Source organism: Moschus berezovskii, chromosome 2, assembly GCF_049115385.1.
Source record: "Moschus berezovskii isolate FMDL1 chromosome 2, NW_MosBer_1.0, whole genome shotgun sequence".
In the NCBI taxonomy this organism is placed as follows: domain Eukaryota; kingdom Metazoa; phylum Chordata; class Mammalia; order Artiodactyla; family Moschidae; genus Moschus; species Moschus berezovskii.
Genome location: NC_142461.1, coordinates 116905258 through 116924079, shown reverse-complemented (window position 1 = coordinate 116924079; position 18822 = coordinate 116905258). Strand labels below are relative to the sequence as shown.

Here is an 18822-nt window from a genome sequence, read left to right as displayed (position 1 = left end):
GGAGGCCAAGGAGGGTTGCTGACCCAAAACCATGAAGAAAACCAACATGGACATCTTATTAACTCTCTTTAGGCCTCAGGTTTTTTTATCTTTAGGAGGAAGACAATAGGTAATTCAGAAAGCTCTTTCCAAGATGTCCAAGGCATGGTTAAGTTATAAAAACAAGTTTCAGCAATAGAGGATGATCCCCTTAGCAAAAGTGAACTGTATATGCAAAGAGCCTTTCTGGAACTGACTGCCGAGAAGTAACAGGCTTGCTTCAGAGGGTTGGAGGTCAGTAGGCAAAGGGCGTTTCATCTATTTTTTTCAACTGAGATGTAACTGACATATAATATTGTGTAAGTTTGAGGTTTACAGTGTGTTGAATCGATACAGTTATGTATTACAATATAACTGCCACTGTTGTTTCAGCTAATGCCTCTATTACATCACATAATTATTATTTCTTTTTTGTGGTGAGAACATTTAAGTTCTGGTCTCTTAACCGCTTTGAAGTGCATAACACAGCATTGTTAACTGTAATAGCTATGCTGTACAGTTAGATCTCCAGAGCTTAGTCATCTTTCAGTTGCAAGTTTGTACTCTTTAATATCTTCCCAATTTGGGGCAGAGGCATTCGGGACCCCATGCTCATCCTTCTATCAGGTTCTTGGGCTCTGGAGCCAGGCTGCCAGGCTTTTAATCCAAGCTCCTTCTCTTATGAGCTGGGTGACCCGAGCGATGATTTAACTTCCCTGTGCCTTAGTTTCCTTGACTCTATAAACTCACAGGGTTGATGAGGACTGAAAGAACTAATATATATAAAATGCTAAAAACGATTCCTGATCCATAGTAAAAGCTATGTAAACGTTAGTTGTTATTACCGTGAGCAAGTAATACCTTAATTATTTTGAGATCCTTTCTTTCAACTTAACACAGAGATTTCTGTTTAACCTGCTTCAGGGTTTTCTGAGCTCTCCCTCTGCCTCTAACCATAATAAACAGCTGGGTCAGGTATCAAGCTACACTTGCCCAGGTTTACTCCCTGTGGCTTTTCCTGGCACATCTGAAATCAGAGCCTTTCAGAGTCCCTCGAAGGACTCTCACGCCTGCCAGAAGCACCTCTGGGTTTGGGGAAGACGACTCTGCCTGGGACCAGGCCAGACTGAGCCAGTTTCCAAGTGTGACGGACACAGGCACACGCCTACTTCTGAGTCCATTTGCTGGGCTCTTAGTGTCCCTGCTCCCCAAAAGAATTCTGAAAAAACACGATCTTAGTTTCACAGTAAGGAGCTTTCCCCAAAATTCTGAAATCATAGAAAACACCCAAAGGTTTTAAAGTAGCACCTTTGTCTACTGTGCAGCCTCTGTGAGGTAAGCTTTCAAAAGGATTAGGGAACTATATTTAATATCCTGTAATAAATCATAGTGGAAAAGAATTAAAAAATAAACCATTTGTAAAAAGGGATTACACATGAGGAACCCCTTAGGCCAGAAGGATGTGAAGGGAGTTTGGGAGGTAAAGGAAATGTTGTGTATCTTGATGGCTACACGATTGTATATGTTTGTCAGAATTCACAGGACTTTACACTAAAAGGGCGATTTTACTGTATATAAAAGCTATATGTATTATACCTCCAATCTGCCTTAAATTAAAAAGAAAAAATTATCTGGCAATGTAACCAGAGAGAATTATCTTCTAAAATTTTGGTGGATTAAAAAATATAGCTGACATTTTTTACTAAAGGTAGTTTTGCTCTTGCACCAGCTTAGTTCCAAAAGACAGGAAAGAGAATATGTTCTTCAGAGAACATTCTAGAGGATGAAGCCTCACAGTATCCTGCAGATTCCTCTCAGACTTAAAATTCCCTTCTCGTCTCTAGCCACCCAGCCCTGGCTCTGTCAGTTACCGCCAGATTGTGGTCTGAATTTTCAGAGACTTTGATCAGGGACTGACTCTTCCTGCATGAAAAATGAATGTAATTTATTGCTGCATCTGCTCCCAAATGTCTGGATCTTAAAAAGAATGACATCAGGTCTAAAACTTGTGGAGAATTTACAGACTATTGCCAAGAACCTTAATAACAAGCTTCCAATACTCTAGCTGTTCCCATTGAGTGCTGTAGTACATGATGTTAATTCAGAAGATGAATACATGTTTGCATGGTTTCCTTTCAGGCCAATACAGAAAAGCCTTCCTTGAGTAAGTCCGAGCAGGCTGGGAGAAATGCTTTGCTCTCTGACATCAGCAAAGGGAAGAAACTAAAGAAGACAGTCACCAATGACAGAAGTGCACCAATATTGGACAGTAAGTAAAAAAAAGTTATTTTCCATGGAGATAAGTGGTTTATGACCTAACAATCAACCCTACCCTTCCCACCAAAAAAGTTTTTTTTTTTTTGGTTAACAACAGCTGTGAAGCTAGCAGAATAAGGGACTGTATCATTCATTGTAGGCCATGGCTCTGGCCTGGGTTCCCTCTAATGCTGCAGGAAGCCAGTATAATAATTCTTTGTCCAAGACACACACAGCAGTGATTCTCTGAATTATTCACAACACTTTACAACACTTTCTGGAAATTAACCCCTTGTCTTACCACAGAGTAAAAAACAGCATGAAATATGGAAAGAGCCCTAGTCTTGGAATCAGAGGATGTAGATTTAAGCCCTGACCATCTTCAGCCCTTTGTCTCCATTTGTAAAATGGAGATAATACCTGTTTCACTGCCCTCACACATTTCTTGTGAGCATCAAATGAGACAATGCTTATGAGAGTGTTATGTTGCCCAGAATGTATAATTCACGTGTACAGATATGATTATTAGGAGGTTGGACAGAGAGGAAATGAGATCACAACTTTGCTTATATCCATCATAAATCTGAGCTACTTTCTGGAACAAGGCAGGGTATGTATAAACAAACAAGCACCTACCATACAGGGCTACTTATTAACATTTACAACAGAATGAAACATTACAGATGATTAGAATCTACCAGAAGTTAATTATCAGGCCTCAAGACTATCTCCTTGCACTCCTAGACATTTCCACTACCAGCCAGGTATGCCCAGAATTTGCCCTAGACTATGGATCGCACTTGGACTCAATAGAAAATACACTGCCCAAAAATCACCAGAGGGAGCTTTGTAGACAAGGGAATAATGATGTAGGATTTTAGCCGACTGGAGGATTAGAAGAGCTTAGTAAGAGTTTCTAGGAAAAGTGCCTAATGAGTAGAAGAGAAAGATGAGAATTATGAGATGTGAAAGTGAAAGTCACTCAGTCGTGTCTGACTCTTGGCAACCCCATGGACTATACAGTCCAGGGAATTCTCCAGGCCAGGATACTGGAGTGAGTAGCCGTTTCCTTCTCTGGGGGATCTTCCCAACCGAGGGATCAAACCCAGGTCTCCCACATTGCAGGTGGATTCTTTACCAGCTGAGCCACCAGGGAAGCCCAAGAACACTGGAGTGGGTAGCCTACCCCTTCTCCAGCAGATCTTCTCGACCTGGGAATTGAACCGGGGTCTTCTGCATTGCAGGCAGATTCTTTACTGGCTGAGCTACCAGGGAATCCTAATGAGCAGAAGAGGAAGATGAGAGTTAGGTGAGAACACTGGTGTGGGAAGAAGGTAGAAAGAGGAATGTCATGACGAAGGCCTTTGAGTGTGGCTCTGTTACTGGGCAAGGTGGTACAGATCAGAATGCACTACACCTCAGCGGAACTGGGGGAGTCTTTGACTTTCAACAAACTCTTACCTATAATGTGTCAAAATGCCCACAAAATGGTATGGTTATTGTATAATCAGTCCCTTAGTTTTCCTTATCTTTGTCACAAGGTTCTCCCTGGGGGTTGCCCAGCCCAGGCAATTCTGTCTGGGGAGCCTACATCCAACGCCACTGAATCGTGGTGCCTGCTATGGGGCCAGAGGAACTCTGTCCGCAAACTGCCCACCTCCAGAACAGAGCCCAGTGCTTCTCTCACTGTGAGAGGGAGCGCAGACTCTGGAGAGGTAGACGTGAATTCCCTAGATGGTGAAGGAGAATGGACAGTCTAGGGCCTAGTTCTGAATCCACTAGTGGAAATTCATTGTATTCTTCAAGATACACTTCTCTCATTAAAATGGAAATAAGTGCTAGTTCTCCCTTTCAGCTGCTCAGTGATGTTTAAGAAAGCACTGTGCTTTGTGGACACCAGATGCAAACCAGTGCATGCCCTTGTTGTCCATGAACTTAATTGGACACTAATAGTGTTGTCTCAAGCTCTTTACAAGTGGCAAAGTTCATCCACAGTTTTGTGTTGTTTGCAGGTAAAACCTCCCTGGGCTCTACGTTAAAATGTTGACCGTGGTTATGCATGCTGAGGTCAGCCTTGTGCAATTTAATTTAATGCTAACAAAGTGACCTGGAGTCAGTTAGCTAACCTCTACTAGTTTAGTTTCCCTATCTGAAAGCAGCACAAATGCTGCAAGTTAAGAACGCTTATGTATGATATCTGTTAAAACAGTACATCGTTCTCTTTGAATGTTCAATACCAGGTAAAGGTGTCCTATGAACTCTAGTATTCCAAAATGTATCATTCATCAGTGAATAACATTTGAATGACAAGGACATTATTCATATTACTGGCAATAATTAAAATTAGTAAAAATTTTAAATTTTATATGGAAGCAATTTTACACACACTTTCAGAAACCGTTATTCTAATTTGATATATTTTATTATGTGAAGTAATTCTTGAGAGCTCATTATCAGATTGTTTGTTCTATTAGCAGAGTTCCCATCAGTATCCCAGAAAGTCTTACACCTAGAAAAGGTACAGAGCCAACAGAGACTTAGAATAAATCTACTCCAGAAAAAAAGAAAACATCAATGAATAAAACAGAGCTCAGAAAGCAGATTAAATAAATGATTCAAAGCAGATTTTCTAAAATTAAGGATGCTACAATGAAGTTATATGCTAAAACATTTTGAAATCTTAAATTGATTTTTTAAGAAAAGTACAAATTTACCAGAAATCATTCATGAAGCCTCAATGAATAGGGAAAAGTTGAAAACTTTATCAAATTACTTTTTCTCTACAAAGCTTTACAGCCAGATAATTTTTATCAGAAAATTCAGATTTTAAGACATAGCTAATTCAAACACTATATAAACCATCCCTAAACATAGACAGGAAAGCTACATGAGACTCACATGTAATGAGACTAACATGTTCCTAATATCAAAACATGACAAAGGCAGCTGTGTATCAATGTCTCAGGAAACATGTGGCATACCTAATGGCATTTTTAGTTATTATAACTTGAGGGAGGGGTTCCTACTGACATCTAGTGGGCAGAGGCCAGGGATGCTGTAAACATTCTGCAGAGAATAACAACAGAGAACCCACAACAAAGAATTATCTGACCCAAAATGTCAGTAGTTCCAAGGTTAAGAAACCCTACTATGTATAGACTACTTATGATCGTAGATGAAAGGATACTAAAAAACTAAAGATTCTACTTCAGAAGTATACAGTATTAAAAAATAATAATTTTATAATTTACCAAGACCAGGGTTTATCTCATTTTTAATGTTGGAAAGTCTATATATCCATCATGACAAATAAGGAAAACTATATAATGATCTCAGTAAATCCTAAATAGGCATTTGATAAAATTCCATGCTATAAAATAGTCTTAAAAACCCAGAGTGGAACAATCCTTGCTAACTATGAATATTTAGAAGAAAAAAAAGTTATTTCAAACCAACAGTCAATATGTAACTTTGAAACATTAGAGTAATTCTCATTAAAATCAAAAATGATTTACTCAGTTTTATAGTACTAGTGACATTAATAATTTACTTTTAAGATAAATATATAATGTATGTTTATTCTTTATAATTATTTTAAAATAAACCATCTTTAGATTAATAAAACATTAATAACATTATTATGGAAACTCAGTCATCAAAGTAATTTCTTATATAAAAGAGAAATAAGATATACAGCTGTTAGAAAAGAGGAGGTAAAACCTTTATATTTGCAGACCATTTGTCTATTAGAAAATCCAAAGTGAAAGTGTTAGTAACTCAGTTGTGTCCGACTCTTTGTGACCCCATGGACTGTGCCCACCAGACTCCTCTGTCCATGGGGATTCTCCAGGCAAGAATACTGGAGTGGGTTGCCATTCCCTTCTCCAGGAGGTCTTCCTAATCCAGGGACTGAACACAGGCCTCCTGCATTGTAGGCAGAATCTTTACTATCTGAGCCATCAAAGAAGCTCAGAAAATCCAAGGTAAAAAATTAATAAATTTTAATTTTGAAAATGCAAAGTGATTTATTAGATATCAAATGAAATTTCCTGATGCCAATAATAACCATATCCAAACTATAGTAGCAAAAACATTCATCATTTCAACAAAAATGTATATGAAGTAACCCTGAAAGAAGTATGGGTGACTCTCATTATGAAAATATAAAATTTAAAGAAGACATGGGAAAACATAGCATGTTTCCATAAAGTCCAAATATCATAAAAGTGTCAGTTCTCTCAGATTATTTTGTAGATATCATGTAATACTTATCAAAGACTCAACAAGATTTTCCAGGGGTAGAACTTTAAACAGTACTTAGCCTCATAAAACATACATACATAAATTGTAAGAGATAGTTTTTTAAAGAGGGTAAAATCATGGCTCTAATATGGATATAAATAAACATATATCAAATATTTTATTTAGCTCATTAATTTAATGAGGGAACCAATATGATATTATCAATTCAAAGGAGAATTATGAGTACCACACATATGCAGGCAGGTGAGTGTTGAAATGAATTTGCAAATAGGTGTAAAATAGGTCAATAATCAGTTGAATTACACAACACAGTCAATATGCATTTCTATGGACAAGTACATTTGCATTATTTTCAGTTTTCTACAACTTACAGAGTTATAGAATAACTCAAAGGCAATGGGAAATGACCCAGAAGGCTAACTGGATACTTGGTAATCCTTTTCTTCTTCTTTTCCCTTTTTGTTGGTCTGCCCATTTCATAATCTTTCACAATTTTTTTTTGGCAACAAATGCAAAATAAAACAATCTTTACATTGTTTCAAGTTGCAAAGAATGTTTAAAATGTTAAAATCTACTGTTGGATTTTATGATATTAAAAAAATTGAAATCAACCTGAAAGGCCATCAAATAAGTAAATGGTTAAATAAATTACAGCACATTCATGTTCTAAAACACAATACAATCCTTTAAACTCATCTTTTCAGAGAATATTTAATAACATGGTGTTAGGCCCTGAGTCCGGTCCCCCCATACTGGTAGAATAAGACACTCGCAGCAATGCAAAAGCAAGAATGGGGTTTATTTCTAGCTCGAGCTAGGGCTCATGCCTCCTCCAGCGCAGTGGAGTGGGACAAGAGCCCCGAGCCCAGGTCACAGCGGTTTTTATAATCTCAGGTTACATAAGCACCTATTTCTGTTCAAAAGATCAAGCTGGCAGAAGCTCATTGGCCAGTTCATGCACGCACGGAAGCTCATTGGCCAGTTTATACACGTGCGGGGTTTTTCTGGCGGATTTCCCTTTTTACTCTGATTGGTCCGACTTTTGGCGCCGGCGGGACTTTTCTAGGGAGGAGTTTCTTAATTTTGGCGCCGGCGGGATCTTCTTAGGGAGGAGTTTCTGTGGACTTAGCCTCCACCCTCTCTCCAGGAAATCAAAACTTAGGCCTAAGCAAGGTCTCAGGCCTATCCTGGCTACTCAGATGTTAGGGCTCCTAACAATGGGAAATGCTAACAATATTGAGTGAAAAAAGTAGACTAAAAACTATGTAGTGAATTTGGTCTTCAGTTCAGTTCAGTCGCTCAGTCGTGTCCGACTTTTTGCGACCCCATGAATCACAGCACGCCAGGCCTCCCTGTCCATCACCAACTCTTGGAGTTCACTCAAACTCATGTCCATCGAGTGGGTGATGCCATCCAGCCATCTCATTCTCTGTCGTCCCCTTCTCCTCCCGCCCCCAATCCCTCCCAGCATCAGAGTCTTTTCCAGTGAGTCAACTTGTCGCATGAGGTGGCCAAAGTATTGGAGTTTCAGCTTTAGCATCAGTCCTTCCAGTGAACACCCAGGACTGATCTCCTTTAGAATGGACTGGTTGGATCTCCTTGCAGTCCAAGGGACTCTCAAGAGTCTTCTCTAGCACCACAGTTCAAAAGCATCGATTCTTCGGTGATCAAATTTGGTCTTAATTTTAAGAAAAGAAGTATATACAGTGAAAAAACTGGCAAGGGGAAAAAATATACAAAAACAGCAGGTATTTCCATGAAGCATAATTATGGGATGTTTTACTTTCTTTTATTTTTACCTGTTCCTTTCTTCTCACCTTTTATTGCATCTTCTGCTCCCTTAATACATTCTTCCTTTGAAGATACTTTTATTTGCCAAATCTTCTGATATAGAGCAAATAGATATTATTAATTCATATGGCAGTGAGCCAGGTGGAAGAAAGACATTATTATTATTACTGATTCCTCCACCACAGGGCTTGAGATAGCCCTGGAGTAGAAGGAACCCTCTTCTGCTTTTCTGAATGGAGATAGGGTGAGTCCTTAAAATCCTACCCTTTAATGAAATCCCAGTTGTCCACCATGGGCTTAGGGTCAGCCAGCTTCCTGCTGTATCATTATTGTTTACTTGGGCAAAGACTAGTGAAGTTCTCCAGCATGTCTTCATACATGTGAAAAGAATGTGTCTTCTTCCCTCTACAGAACCTAAAGGCGCTGCTGGTGGTAGTGGTGGTGGCGGCAGCTATGGCGGAGGTGGCGGAGGAGGTGGTGGAAGTTTTGGAGGAGGTGGACCACCCGGTTTGGGAGGACTGTTCCAGGCTGGAATGCCGAAGCTGAGATCCACAGCCAACAGGGAGAATGGTAAAGAGCATTTCCTTCCCTTAGTAACCGAAGACAAGGCACAATCTGGTGGTTTGAGACTTGGCATCCCATCTAAGGCACTATGCCCTTTAAAACATTTTAGATTGCTTGAAATGCTAACACCGTTTTATAAGAGGGACTCTATTTAGCATTGTTTTTTCTTTTTAAATCAGGATCAGACAGCTCCATCGAGCTGTTAAATATTTGCCCAGTGTCCTTGGGGAAAATTGTACTTTTTCGTACTTTTCTAAAGGGTGAGCTAGATTGGGAAGAAAAGGAAGGAGCAAATGAGAGCCACCCCTGGAAGCTCTGCCTGGTGACATGGCAGATTCAGCTTTCTTTGTGAGGGAGTCTGACCTAGCTGTCTAGTGGAGTAAATACTTGTGAGTCTCTTTTCAAACACACAATGGAGCATGTCATATACAATATAATTACATATCTCACAAAATCTAAAAAGGAATTTTGCCTGACAGACATTTGCCATTTCAGGGCCAGCGATTCTAAGTATTCTCTGCAGGAAGCCATGGAAATGGGTCCTACAGGATTGTCTATGAACAGAATGGCAGAAAGAAAAGTTGAACCTGGTCATGCCTAAATTAAAAACCTTACAGAGTGTGTGAGGCTTTCCCCTGAATGCGACAGAAACTCAAGAAATTTTTCCATGAAATTTTAATGTTTACTGTGCTAGAATAATTTTATTTCTAATTCTATGGTCTTTTAAAATGTCACTGGGAAATTCTCACATTCACATGAAGATAAAGGCACTGAATCTCAGGGTTAGCTGACTATTTTAGTTTTGGATTGTCGAAATCTAGAGGGAGACTCACTAATATAAGAGATTTTATCTTGCTAGGCCTTCATTTAAAATTTGTATATTTAAAACCCACTGAAAGGTCTTGAGGCAGCAGACATATGCACATATTCAGTACTCTAATAGTAAGTGAGGAAATTTAGGCAAGAGACAACTGGAAGTAAAATAATTAAACGAAGATGGAATTGAAGCTAGTGCACAAAATGATGTACCAGGAGTATATGCTTTCACAGTGTACAATTTGCATACTGGGTCCTACATGCAGATGTAGATACGGATAATAACTGTACCTTTAGGGCTTCCCTGATAGCTCAGTTGGTAAAGAATCCACTTGCAGTGCAGGAGACCCTAGTTCCATTTCTGGATCGGGAAGATCCGCTGGGTCGGAGAAGGGATAGGCTGCCCACTCTGGTATTCTTGGGCTTCCCTTGTTGCCCAGCTGGTAAAGAATCTGCCTGCAATGTGGGAGACCTGCGTTCAATCCCTGGGTTGGAAGATCCCCCAGAGAAGGAAAAGGCTACCCACTCCAGTATTCTGGCCTGGAGAATTCCCTGGACTGTATAGTCAATGGGGTTGCAAAGAGTCGGACACAACCGACCGAGTGACTTTCACTTTCTTTCACTTTAATCCAGACTTTGAAGATAAAACTTATCACAAGTTGGTGACAGAGAACCATACCACACAGCCAAGGAAAATAGAGCTAATTTCTAGTGCTAAAGTCAAAACAAAAAATTCTCTCTAGAGTTCACATTACTCTACTGTATAAATCCAGCCAAACGTTTGTCGTTGGACTTTTGGGTGAAATCTGCACTCCTTCTGGCCTACAAGGCTCTTTCTGACCCAGCTTCTGCTGACCACTCAGGCTGCATTTGACAGTGTTCTCCTCTGTGCTCACTGTGTCCCTGGCATATGAGCCTTGGTTTTTTAACTTAAGCTTACTTCTACCTCAGGGCCTCTGTACCTGCTGACACTCTGATTGCAGCACCTCTCTTCCTCCTTTCCATGGCTGGCCTTAGTTCAAATGTCACATCCCCAGAAGAGCCATCCCAGCCATTTCCATCTATCCTGTCTTCTCTAGGACTCTCCATTTCATCAGCCTGTTTTAGTTTCTTTTTAGTACTTAGAATGATCTGAAAATATTTATGTTTACTGGGTTTTTGTTCATCTCCCCCATAAGAACATAAACTACAAGCAAACTGGATTGTTTCCTTTTTGTATAATCCTCTGCCTCTAGCATCTAGGATAATGGTTGGTTTATAGTATAGCAGGTACTCAATAAATAATTGGTGCATGGTTGAACTGGTAGGATTTTTCAGGCTAAGCATTTTTTAAAGAATGAGTTTGGGTTGCAGGAGACTCTGCAGTAGTGATTTGAATTTTTCCATAACTTTGGTTCCTCTTTAGTTCTGCCCTTTGTTGAACCAAAGCAGTCGAACATTAATTATGTAATAAGGTGGTTCTGTCCTATATTATTGAAGCGGAACGACCTACTAGGGAAAAAACTGTATAGCTGCCTACTTGTTTCAAGATTAAGACCACTTCCTGGTGTCAGCTCTTTCAGTTAAACTTTAACAGCTTCTTTTTTCCTTTGCAGTTTCTTATTTCAGCCATAATTCTTCCATTATATTTTCCCATCCTCTCTTGCACATTTCTTTACAAAGGGGCTAGGTAAGCCCTCCCATATAGAAACTTATATTGGGATAACTTCACCTCAGATGGCTAAATTATTTTTCAAACATGAGATACAGGGTGGGGGGACTGGGATAGTGATGGGGAGAAAAGCAAGTCCTTAGCAGAAACCCCCAGAAGCAGTTCCATTCTGTTCTTGACCTCTTGTAATGAACAGTGATCTCTCCAGAACTCTTAACATCATCCTGGTTTTTGTCCATCCGTAATTCCCAGAGAGTGCTCCAGATTCCCTTTGAAAGCTGATGAGTTGTAGAATCTGGGACTAGAACAGAAACAAGAGAGCTGTGATCTATTCCTCTGCCCCTGGGAAGGACACACTGAAGTCCCATTTATATACTTTGGCCACCTCATGCGACGAGTTGACTCACTGGAAAAGACTCTGATGCTGGGAGCGATTGGGGGTAGGAGGAGACGGGGACGACAGAGAATGAGATGGCTGGATGGCATCACCGACTCGATGGACATGAGTTTGAGTGAACTCTGGGAGTTGGTGATGGACAGGGAGGCCTGGCGTGCTGTGGTTCATGGGGTCGCTAAGAGTCGGACACGACTGAGCGACTGAACTGAACTGAACTGATAGTTTACAGGATCTAGGAAAGGGCTTCCAGTAGCTGGCAATACACTCTAGTTCTCTGATTTCCTCTCAGGTTCCTAACTTTCCGGCTTTTTTCCTGTTCTTCAGAGTCCGGAGGAAGCCGACCCCCAATCTTGCCACCGGGAGGAAGAGCCACATCCGCCAGACCTTTCACACCCCCAGGCGGCCCAGGGAGGCTCCCTGTGCCTCCTGCAGGCCACAGAAGCGGACCCCCGGAGCCTCAGAGGAACCGCATGCCTCCCCCGAGGCCTGAAGTGGGCGCCAAGCCTGATAACATCCCCCCTCCGGTGCCTAATACTCCAAGACCCAGTCAGTCGAGTCTGCACAGCCGGGGGTCGCCCCTGGTGCCGGGGGCGCCCCGGCAGCCCAGTCCTGGGCTCACCCCTCCGCCTTTCCCCGGAAACCGAGGTGCCGCTTTTGGCGGCTCGGTCCGTCAGACGCCCTCCGGCTCGTCCACGCCCTTCTCCAGCAGGCCGCCCCTGCCGCCTACCCCGAGCAGGGCCTTGGATGACAAGCCGCCGCCGCCGCCGCCGCCGGTGGGCAGCCGGCCCGCCGCGCACAGGGAGCCCGTGCCGCCGCCGCCCCCTCAGAACAGCAAGCCCCCGGTGCCCTGCACCCCGCGGCCCGCCGCCTCGCAGGCGCCGCCGCCGCCGCCCCCCGGCCGGCCGGGCCCTCCTCCGCTGCCCCCCGCGGCCGGTGGCAGTGGCGACGAAACCCCGAGGCTCCCGCAGAGGAACGTGTCACTGTCGTCGGCGGCGCCTCCCTTACCTTCCCCGGGACGGTCGGGCCCTCTTCCGCCCCCGCCCAGTGAGAGACCCCCTCCTCCGGTGAGGGACCCGCCGGGCAGATCAGGTACGGCCCCCGGACCGCGGCGAGCTGTTCCCCGGCCTCCCAGCCAGCCCACACGCCGGCAGCAAGCTCCGGGGAGCGGAGTCCGACAAGGGCTTCAGTGAACCCTCAGACTGCTCTGGCCTCTGAAGACGCAGAGCCCATGTGGTTTCCTCTTGGCCTCCCCTAAACCTCTGTGGAGAGTGCAGGCCAATATTTCTGTCCATGTTTTAAAAGGGAGGTGACAGTAACGACTGAAGTGAAATGATCCCAAGTGAGTTAAATTAACAACAGGCAACTCACCTTCCATCTGAGGCTCTGCCTCCTCTCCTGGAAGGGAATTTCTGCTGTCTTAATGGGCACTAAATTCCCATCTCCAGCAGGAGGGCCCATTATTCCAAGAAGGGCAGTTGTTTAAGAGCTTCACGTCATTGGTCAAGCTTTGAGGCCACTTCCATGCTCCGTAAAGACACATCAGTTCAGTTCAGTAGAGTCCATTTTGCTATCCGTTCATGTCTTGGGCACAGAGATCCCTTGGAGAGTTAGATAAAAGTATAAGGCCTATAAGGCCTTCTTCTCTCCATAAAAATGCTCCTAAGCATAAACTCAGTTTGCCTGCTGTTTCATGGGTTGAAGGACCTGCTGAAGCCCATCTGTGCCCACACCCAGGGCTGAGAAACCTGGATCTAAGGACAGAACCTTCACAGTATACAAAGCGTGAGGAGTTTGTATCTCTCTCCTACTTGTGATAGGTGCTTTTTTGTTTTCTGTTGGTTATTGACAGATTCAAAAGAATTATCTCATTTGTAAATTTAACCAGATGTTTGGAAATGGGGTATTTTTTTTCTCTGTGAGAAGCTGACTGACTTTTCATGCTCTGACGTCAAGAACCTAAGAAACACCATTTTTTCACCAGTAATCCTCAAACTTGACCACATACTGGAATCACCTGGTGAGCTTTAAAAATGATGATGCCTAGGTTTGTACCCCAGGGTTTCTGGTTACATTTATCTGCGTTGCAAACTGGGCACCAGGATATGAGGAAGCTCCCCAGTGACTGTAACGTGTCACAAAGTTTGAGAACCACTCCTTCAAACCGCTTTGCCAGGGAGAGCCAGCTACAAATATAAAAAGTGGCTAGTCAATCTCGACTCTGTGTCATCTCATTAAGGATGCTTCAGGAAACAAATAAGAACAATAGTCAGATGAACGAAGTGTTTATTTTCTTATTATCCAAAACCCCCAAAGTGGTTGAGGAGCTAGTTTCTTCTACTATTTTCTTCTACTGTTGACTGAATCAACAGATTAAATATTCCCCAAAGTAGGGTAGGCAGTGATATATATTTGTTGTTTCTTTCAATTACGTGTCATACCTATTTATTATAGAAATGCATAAAAGAATAAAAGAAAATAAAAATCATTATAATTCTGCCATCAGCAACATTTAGATGCAACACTTTTTAGATACCCTGTCTTTTTTAAATGCATGTATATAAAAGTTTGCAAAATCAGTATCACACTACATATATTGTTTGCTAGTTTGCTTTTATTTAACAATATCTCACTAACATTTTCTTGATATAACTGTTCTTTTACAACTTGACTTTTAGTGGCTGCATAATATTAAATCCCATGTGAGTACCTTGGCTTATTTATTAGTCATGTGGTCATACAGGCCATCTCTAGAGTTTTGCTGTTGCAGATAATGCAGGGATACATTCTTGGAGCTAAATATTTGTGCACACCTCTGTGTATTTCTTCTGGAAAAATTTCTAGGAATGGAATTTCTAGGACAATGGATGTGTGTAGTAAACTATGGATTTCATAGGTATTGCCAAATAGGCCTCTAAAAATTCCCACCAATTTACGTTTCCACAGGGAACCTATAAGAAGTCGTCAAGGGCCATCTATATTTAAAGAGGAGGTTTGGCTTCATTGTTAAGGGAGTGCTTTAGAATTTGACAGAATGGAGTCATATCCTATTCCATTCACTAGTCTCCTGACTTGAGGTCTTTAACCTTCCAATATCTCTGAGGCCTTGCCTGCTGTCCTGACACTCCTCAGGGTTATCATCAGAATTAAATGAGACAAGTGTGTAGAGTAGTTGTCTTACTTCCCTGCATGTAGTTCAGTTCAGTTGCTCAGTCTTGTCCGACTCTTTGCGACCCCATGGACTGCAGCACATGAGGCCTTCTTGTCCATCACCAACTCCTGGAGTTTACTCAGATTCATGTCCATTGAGTCAGTGATGCCATCCAACCATCTCGTCCTCTGACATCCCCTTCTCCTCCTGCCTTCAGTCTTTCCCAGCATCAGGGTCTTTTCAAATGAGTCAGTTATTCACCTCAGGTGGCCAAAGTATTGGAGTTTCAGCTTCAGCATCAGTCCTTCCAGTGAATATTCAGGACTGATTTCCTTTAGGATGGACTGGTTGGATCTCCTTGCAGTCCAAGGGACTCGCAAGAGTCAATGATCATTTTTATTATTATGCTGCCAACAGGAAATAGAAATCTGTTTTCTGTTATGCTTGCCTAGGTTTGTAGCTAGGGGCTAAAACGTTGGGCAGTTAGAAACATGAACAGTTACTTTTAAAGAGAGATGTTGGGGTTGATGAGGTTTCGCAGTAACAGGCCGCATAGTGTTGGAAGTCTAGTTTGCATTTAGTGACAGTACGAGGTAGTACTACCACTGCCTTTAAGCCCACAGCATATGAGCCACTTCTTCCCCCAATGAATCTACTTATACTGACTGGTACTCCAGCTTTGAGAAGCAGATGGGGTAATAAATAAACCCTGCCACTGAAGACTCCTTGAGATGAACCAGGGCTGGGTGTGCCTCCCACCTCCATTAGAGATCTGAGCCAAGACTTCCAGGCAGGAATATCTTCGATGGGTGGGTCATTCAGTATAACGTCATCTAGTTGGATTTTGAATCTGTAGTTAGCAAAAGATATTTATACTTATAGCACCATAAGATGTTGTGTTTACATAAAATGTCAGCATCTTGCTAGTGGAACACAGTGCTGAAAATCAGGCATAACTACTGAGGCCATTTTGATTTGCATGAGAAATGCTCAAGTTCCTTTTATATGCTTTTTACTATTTCTGGCAACAGTGCAGTGAGAAAGGTGCTCTTTTGTAGACAGGAAATGAAGCTCTATAGGATAATCAGCCTGTGGGGGGTCAGTGTCCTGCAGTAGCATTTATAACCATGCACATTGATTAGCTGACTGTCACTCCCACTGTTAATCTGCCTCCCCAGATTAAGAGGAAGAACCAAGAAGAAACTCCTGCTCATCTCAGGATGACTGATATTTGGTTTCTTGATCCCACTTCTGTCTGAAAATAGATCATATGCATCACAGAAACATGCTTGTATAATTAGCAGTACTCTGCATTTAAAAAGTTAATTCCTCTGGAGACCTAAAATAAGTTCATAACTATCTTATTTTTAAAACATTTACTTAATAAGTAGTATGTCACAGAAACTAGTTCAATAGCTGTTTATAAGGAATTTTAAATGTTTTTAAAGTACACAGTTGTCAGTATAAACGGATGATTACCTGTTCTTAACTCCATCATCTCCAATCTCAATACTAACTCAAAGCCAAATAGCCAGTTAGCCATCAGTATGCATTTGTTCCACGTGTGTGTACATTTGTGCATTTTTGTGTTTACATATGCCTCATTTCTTGGCTAACTCTCCTAGAAAGTCTCCACCATTTCTCTATTTTCTCGAGTAAAAGGGCATGTATCCAGCGGATACTCGGTAACTGCATATTGATGATAACAGTAACATAGTATGTAAGGTATAGCACTAATGTCATTTTTCTTTGGCTCCAGGCCCTCTCCCACCACCACCTCCAATGAACAGAAATGGCAGCACATCTCGGGCCCTGCCTGCCACCCCTCAGTTGCCGTCCAGGAGTGGAATAGATTCTAGTCCCAGAAGTGGGCCCCGGCCTCCTCTTCCTCCTGAAAGGCCCGGCACTGGGGCACCTCCCCCACCTCCACCATCAGCGTCCATTAGAAATGGCTTCCAGGATTCTTCATGTGAAGGTGAGATGTGGTCCCAGCTCCTGGGAAGCTGTAATGGGGCAGCAGTTGAGTGGCAGGTGTGTCTGTCTGTTTGCATGAACATTTGTTTGTGTGACCTTCATTGTTACCACACTGCATAGCACTAATTAAGCATTCTAGGGCCCACTATGATTTCAAGTGAAAAGCAGTAATCCCTTTTCCTTGCAAAAGGCAGATCATTATTTTCTGTTCCTTGTTTGAGTCTCATTTTGGTTAACTTTCCAAAGATTCTAGAATTCTGAAAAGAACCATTTTTGTAGCTTCCTTTCTTATTACCTACCTTTCTGAACAGTATGCTATGGGTTTGAGGCCTAATGGCCTACAGGTATTGAGCAGCTTATCTCTGCCATTGTTATCAGTTATTCTTTCCACTGGTGAAGGAATAATTAAGAAAAGTATTCTCAGCGATCAATGCAAAGAAGTAGAGGAAAAGAATAGAATGGGAAAGACTAGAGATCTCTTCAAGAAAATTAGAGATACCAAGGGAACATTTCATGCAAAGATGGGCTCAATAAAGGACAGAAATGGTATGGACCTAATAGAAGCAGAAGATATTAAGAAGAGGTGGCAAGAATACACAGAAGAACTGTACAAAAAAGATCTTCACAACCAAGATAATCATGATGGTGTGATCACTCACCTAGAGCCAGACATCCTGGAATGTGAAGTCAAATGGGCCTTAGAAAGCATCACTACGAACAAAGCTAGTGGAGGTGATGGAATTCCAGTTGAGCTATTTCAAATCCTGAAAAATGATGCTGTGGAAGTGCTGCACTCAATATGCCAGCAAATTTGGAAAACTCAGCAGTGGCCACAGGACTGGACAAGGTCTGTTTTCATTGAAATCCCAAAGAAAGGCAATGCCAAAGAATGCTCAAACTACTGCACAGTTGCACTCATCTCACACACTAGTAAAGTCATGCTCAAAATTCTCCAAGCCAGGCTTCAGCAATACTGAACTGTGAACCTCCAGATGTTCAAGCTGGTTTTAGAAAAGGCAGAGGAACCAGAGATCAAATTGCCAAAATCCTCTGGATCATGGAAAAAGCAAGAGAGTTCCAGAAAAACATCTATTTCTGCTTCATTGACTTGCCAAAGCCTTTGACTGTGTGGATCACAATAAACTGTGGAACATTCTGAAAGAGATGGGAATACCAGACCACCTGACCTGCCTCTTGAGAAACCTGTATGCAGGTCAGGAAGCAACAGTTATAACTGGACATGGAACAACAGACTGGTTCCAAATAGGAAAAGGAGTACGTCAAGGCTGTATATTGTCACCCTGCTTATTATTATTATTAACTTATATGCAGAGTACATCATGAGAAATGCTGGGCTGGAAGAAGCACAAGCTGGAATCAAGATTGCTGGGAGAAATATCAATAACCTCAGATATGCAGATGACACCACCCTTATGGCAGAAAGTCAAGAGGAACTCAAAAGCCTCTTGTTGAAAGTGAAAGAGGAGAGTGAAAAAGTTGGCTTAAAGCTCAATATTCAGAAAACTAAGATCATGGCATCTGGTCCCATCACTTCATGGGAAATAGATGGCAAAACAGTGGAAACAGTGTCAGACTTTATTTTTGGGGGCTCCAAAATCACTGTGTATTCTGATTGCAGCCATGAAATTAAAAGATGCTTACTCCTTGGAAGGAAAGTTATGACCAACCTAGATAGCATATTAAAAAGCAGAGACATTACTTTGCCAACAAAGGTCTATCTAGTCAAGGCTATGGTTTTTCCCATGGTCATGTATGGATGTGAGAGTTGGACTGAGAAGAAAGCTGAGCGCTGAAGAATTGATGCTTTTGAACTGTGGTGTTGGAGAAGACTCTTGAGAGTCCCTTGGACTGCAAGGAGATCCAACCAGTCCATTCTAAAGGAGATCAGTCGGGGTGTTCACTGGAAGGACCGATGCTAAAGCT

The 18822-nt window shown here is 42.0% G+C and overlaps 1 protein-coding gene across 6 annotated transcripts in view; it reads left to right on the top strand.

Moving 5' to 3' along the window:
* The window catches only part of WIPF1 (WAS/WASL interacting protein family member 1), a 130446-nt gene that overhangs the window by 101360 nt on the left and 10264 nt on the right, over positions 1–18822 (top strand). For all 6 annotated transcript variants that reach the window (XM_055396976.2, XM_088830188.1, XM_055396980.2 and 3 more), the window contains 4 exons: positions 2158–2287; positions 8740–8898; positions 12081–12845; positions 16664–16879. In XM_055396976.2, the coding sequence (XP_055252951.1) occupies positions 2158–2287; positions 8740–8898; positions 12081–12845; positions 16664–16879 (1270 nt within the window). The remainder of the gene's footprint in view (positions 1–2157; positions 2288–8739; positions 8899–12080; positions 12846–16663; positions 16880–18822) is intronic.